Source organism: Pinus tabuliformis, chromosome 9 (assembly GCF_031772625.1).
Source record: "Pinus tabuliformis cultivar Carrire ecotype Pingquan chromosome 9, CPIR1, whole genome shotgun sequence".
In the NCBI taxonomy this organism is placed as follows: Eukaryota; Viridiplantae; Streptophyta; class Pinopsida; order Pinales; family Pinaceae; genus Pinus; species Pinus tabuliformis.
The window spans coordinates 958,699,872-958,704,054 of NC_142307.1; the positions used below are offsets into that span (position 1 = coordinate 958,699,872).

Consider the following 4,183-nt stretch of genomic DNA (forward strand, 5'->3'; position numbering starts at 1 on the left):
ATAATCATTTTTACACACAAATATAAAATGAATGCTAAGCATATTACATTAAAAATTAAATTATAAAATTATAAAACATATAATGCTATGTATTATCATGTTTTAATAAAATTAAAAATAAGAATATTTCTATATAAAGAAGTGAAAGTTGAATAAATATAAATAATATTATTAAGAACTAGTATAGATTCATCTAAGCTCTAGATCTACCAAGCATTGAGATGAATCAAATCTCTCAACATGCAAATCCTTTTTCAAGTTTTACACTTAAAAAGAGAGATGAATCTTGATAGATTTAATCCCTCCTGAGACATCCTGAGTTAAAATGAAATGAGACATCCTGAGTTAAAATGAAATGACACTGTTTTTTAACATTTAAAGATATAATTTTGGGTCAAGTTATTGCATTTTTTAATGTATAGATAGATTCATCACCCTAAAAAATTCCTATTACCTCCAATATTAATAATTCCATTATATCTTTTAATTTTTTAATCAAAATTTAGATCAAATTAATCAAACAAATAAAAAAATTCCAAATAATAATGTATTTAAATTAAACATTCTTGGAAGTAATGACTATGGTAACTCCCCATGAAAAAATAAATTATAATTAATTTTATTGTATAAAACATATTATCAGATGTCACAGTCTAATTTTACATTTTGTTTTTTTTACTTTTCTTAAATACAACAATACATTTTTTATAAAATTATTTGTTATGTGTTTTGGAGTTTTTTGGGGCATATTTTATGGTCAAATTGCTTAGAATCCAGTAGATATTTGTTAGAATCACAAGTTTGAGTTGTGAACTTTCCACACTCTAAGCGCTCAGGGATTTTTCAGAGTTTTGAATCCATCATTGCAATCAAAAACACATTTTAAACAATAAAATATCACAATTTAATAAAAAATCTTTTGTTCTATTCTGGCCAAAAACTCTAAAACTTTTTTTCCCCTAGAGAAGGAAAAAACCAACATTTTTCATTAAAGTAAATTGTTTACATATGTGCATATACAAATAGCCATATGCAATGATTACATCAACAAAATCGAGTGTAAATTCTGACCTATATTTACACAATACATATAAAAAATGTTCCTCTAATAGTTCAAAAAATGGAATGATCACAACTCGCAGAAATGTACCTACAAAAACTCATATTGCTAGTTGATTGTTAATGACACTTTCCCTCTATCCACTAGCGCTTGTTCCTTGTGTTCCTCAAAAAACTTAAAGCCTTTTTGTTGACCTACACCCCTCTTTGATCACAGATTCACCTCCTTGTTTAATTCCGTGTATATAGGGTGGAAGGTAATATCCCTGTAAGAGTATGCGAAGGTTTGATCCTCTACTTCCAATTGTGGATAGATGATACCTCAAGTGCCTCCTTATCATTTACCCAATCAATGCAAAATTTGGAATCTCCAAACACTGTTAAACAGGCAATCTTTTGCCTATTCGCAAAGAATAATATGCCCCATAGAACAAATAATTTTGCGCAAGTATTTGTACCCTCTCCAATTTCCGAGAAAATTTTGTAACTATGATTCTCTCATAAAAATATAATTCCTCCACTCCCAAAATGTGACAATTTTGAAGCCCCATCAAAATAAGCATTTGGAAAAGAATTTGCAAGTTCATGGAGAGTAGTTCCTCTTAATAATTTTATGTTTCTCCTCTGGACTAGACTCCGTGAAGTAAGCAACTACTTTCAGAGATCTCAAAAGGAGATGAAGCACCTTCCCCTAAAAAATGTTTGAGTTTTTCCTTCTCTATATGCACCAACAGATGAACAATGGAATTGTTTTCTAAACGTGATGTTTCATCATCCAATATGCAAACAATCATTGATAGAGACCGAAACCCAAACTGAATTAATATCAAGAAGATGTAACACCCCTTCCCAAATACTTCAAAGAGAATAGTAAAAATAAATATCGAATTGATTCTTCTTAATTAAACACATGTCACATCCACCGGGCCCACTAATACCGTGCTTCAAACTATCCCATACAAGAATAGTAAGTATTTTGAGTTTCAACGATGCTTTCCAAATCCAAATATTTTTCAACAACCAGAAATACCGATTTCGTTTCCCTATCAAAGTGTCAGCGTGATATGAGGAGGTGGTGGTTTTAATATATACCGAAACGTGTCAAAAACGTAGCAAATGTATCTGGTCTGTGCATGTGATGAAGGGCTGGGCGGAAATTAGTGGTCGGAGGCATCATTATTTCGTCGCGCGTGGGACCTTCTAAAGGATCGAGGCCTACTGATTTTTCAATATAAGTGAGAGCAAAGGAAGCTGACATCGCAGTTGTCAATATTATCATTACTGGAAGAATTGTGTTGGTATTGGAATTGGAGTAGATTTGCATTACAGGCATAGGTCTGTCTACCATGGCTAATAAGGGTGAGGAGGAATCTACCAGAGCAACTGCAATTATTGAATCCAGGCACACTGTGTTGGCTAAGTTCAAACCAGAGCTTTCTTCCCAAGAGCTTCAACAACTCATTAGGGAACTTGAAGAGCTTTGCTGCCACCTTGATTTCATTAAATCTTTTGAATGGTGAACTTATATTTTTACATCACACTGGTTTAGTTTTTTTGTTTTTTCTTTCTGCTTCCTCTGTTTTCAATGATTTGGTTTGATATAATCAAAATATCTGGTTGGATAAAAAAATTTGTTATCACATATATGGTTGGATAAAAACATTTGTTAACAGGGTAACAGATTTGGGTCCATCATAATTAAATTTTGTTGCTTGCGATAACAGGGGAACAGATTTGGGACAGGTGAAGAGACAAAAGGGGTTCACTCATATATTTGTGATAACATTTTCTGGGCCAGAAGGACTGGATACCTACGTTTCTCATCCTCTCCATAAATCCTATGCCGAAAAGTTCATGGCTTCCATTGAAGACATCCTTATTCTTGATTACTCGCCATTGTCTGTCAAGTCTGGTTGACGTTGCTGTTCAGTGCATGTTTCATTTCTGTTATGAAAATTTGGTTTTTACAATAATCACTTCTATCCTCCGTGGGATGTGAAGAAGTAGCCACTGAAATCAAAGCTCAGAGTATAATTGCTGTGATTTGTATAAAAGGAGTTATGGAACTCTGTGTTTGCTTGTTTGCATCACAAATATGGAATGGAATAGAAGAGAAGATAGCCTTTCTTGTTTTCTCTGGATTTTTTTTCTTTAATTGGACTGAGATGAAGATAAGTGAACATTTAGTTGCAGTGGCCTTTTATGATATCAAAGAAATTACACCTTGGCTTTTTCTTATGATATCAAAGAAATTACACTTTGGCTTTTTATTGGACAGATGAAGTGTACATGCCAGGAATTTTTTTTTTAAATAATGTGTTTATCATTAGTTTATTATTTATTATTTTTATTTTTTAATAGTTTTGATATACATATAAACAATAGTTAGTTTACTATTTCAATATCTTGTCACCCATATTTTTGGTAGGATAGAAAGATACAAGAAATATGAAAACAAGTTCTATCACCAATTCTTACCTCTATAGTGTATTTGGAATCTATTTACAATAATCTCACTAATATTAAATTACTATCTTACTATTTATTTATCCAATTTATTAAATTGCTGTCTTACTATTTCTTTATTAAATAACAAAAAATAATATTCAATCAATATAATGAAATATTTAATTTACTGCATAATTCTTAACATTTGCTGTATATATTTAAAAAAACTTATTAATAAAAATTATTGGAGTTTTGATAATAAAAAAAAAAAGATTTATCTTAATTTCCTTGGATTTTGTTTTTTATTATTATTCTTAATTGCATCACAAAAAATAAAAATAAAAATAAAAATTAATAATAAATCAACTTCAACCTACCTCACAATTATTCACAAATATCACTCTCTCTATCTATATCTATATATCTATATCTATATCTATATCTATATCTATATCTATATATATATATATATATATATATATATAAATACATTACTTTTTTAGTTACATCACAAAAGATTAAAAAAATCCATATTTATATATTGATAACTTGACTTCAACCTAACTCACATTTATTCACAAATACAAATATATATAAAAATAAATAAACATAAACCAAAGGCCAGTATAAGAAAGGCCTGTATTTTTGTATATTTGAATTAAATGCCATTGAAGGA

The 4,183-nt window shown here is 29.8% G+C and overlaps 1 protein-coding gene across 1 annotated transcript; it reads left to right on the forward strand.

Moving 5' to 3' along the window:
• The first annotated feature begins 2,343 nt into the window (after positions 1 to 2,343).
• LOC149151912 (stress-response A/B barrel domain-containing protein HS1-like) lies at positions 2,344 to 3,251 on the forward strand. Its single transcript, XM_089445295.1, has 2 exons — positions 2,344 to 2,575; positions 2,784 to 3,251. The coding sequence occupies exons 1-2, from the start codon at positions 2,406 to 2,408 to the stop codon at positions 2,974 to 2,976; spliced, it is 363 nt and encodes a 120-aa protein (XP_089301421.1). The 5' UTR covers positions 2,344 to 2,405; the 3' UTR covers positions 2,977 to 3,251.
• The last annotated feature ends 932 nt before the right edge of the window (positions 3,252 to 4,183 follow it).

Excerpts from the sequence above, each read along its gene's own strand:
- LOC149151912 (XM_089445295.1), top strand. The coding sequence starts at position 2,406 with ATGGCTAATAAGGGTGAGGAGGAATCTACCAGAGCAACTGCAATTATT. Across the intron at positions 2,576-2,783 it reads TTCATTAAATCTTTTGAATG|GGGAACAGATTTGGGACAGG; the intron begins GTGAACTTATAT and ends TTGCGATAACAG.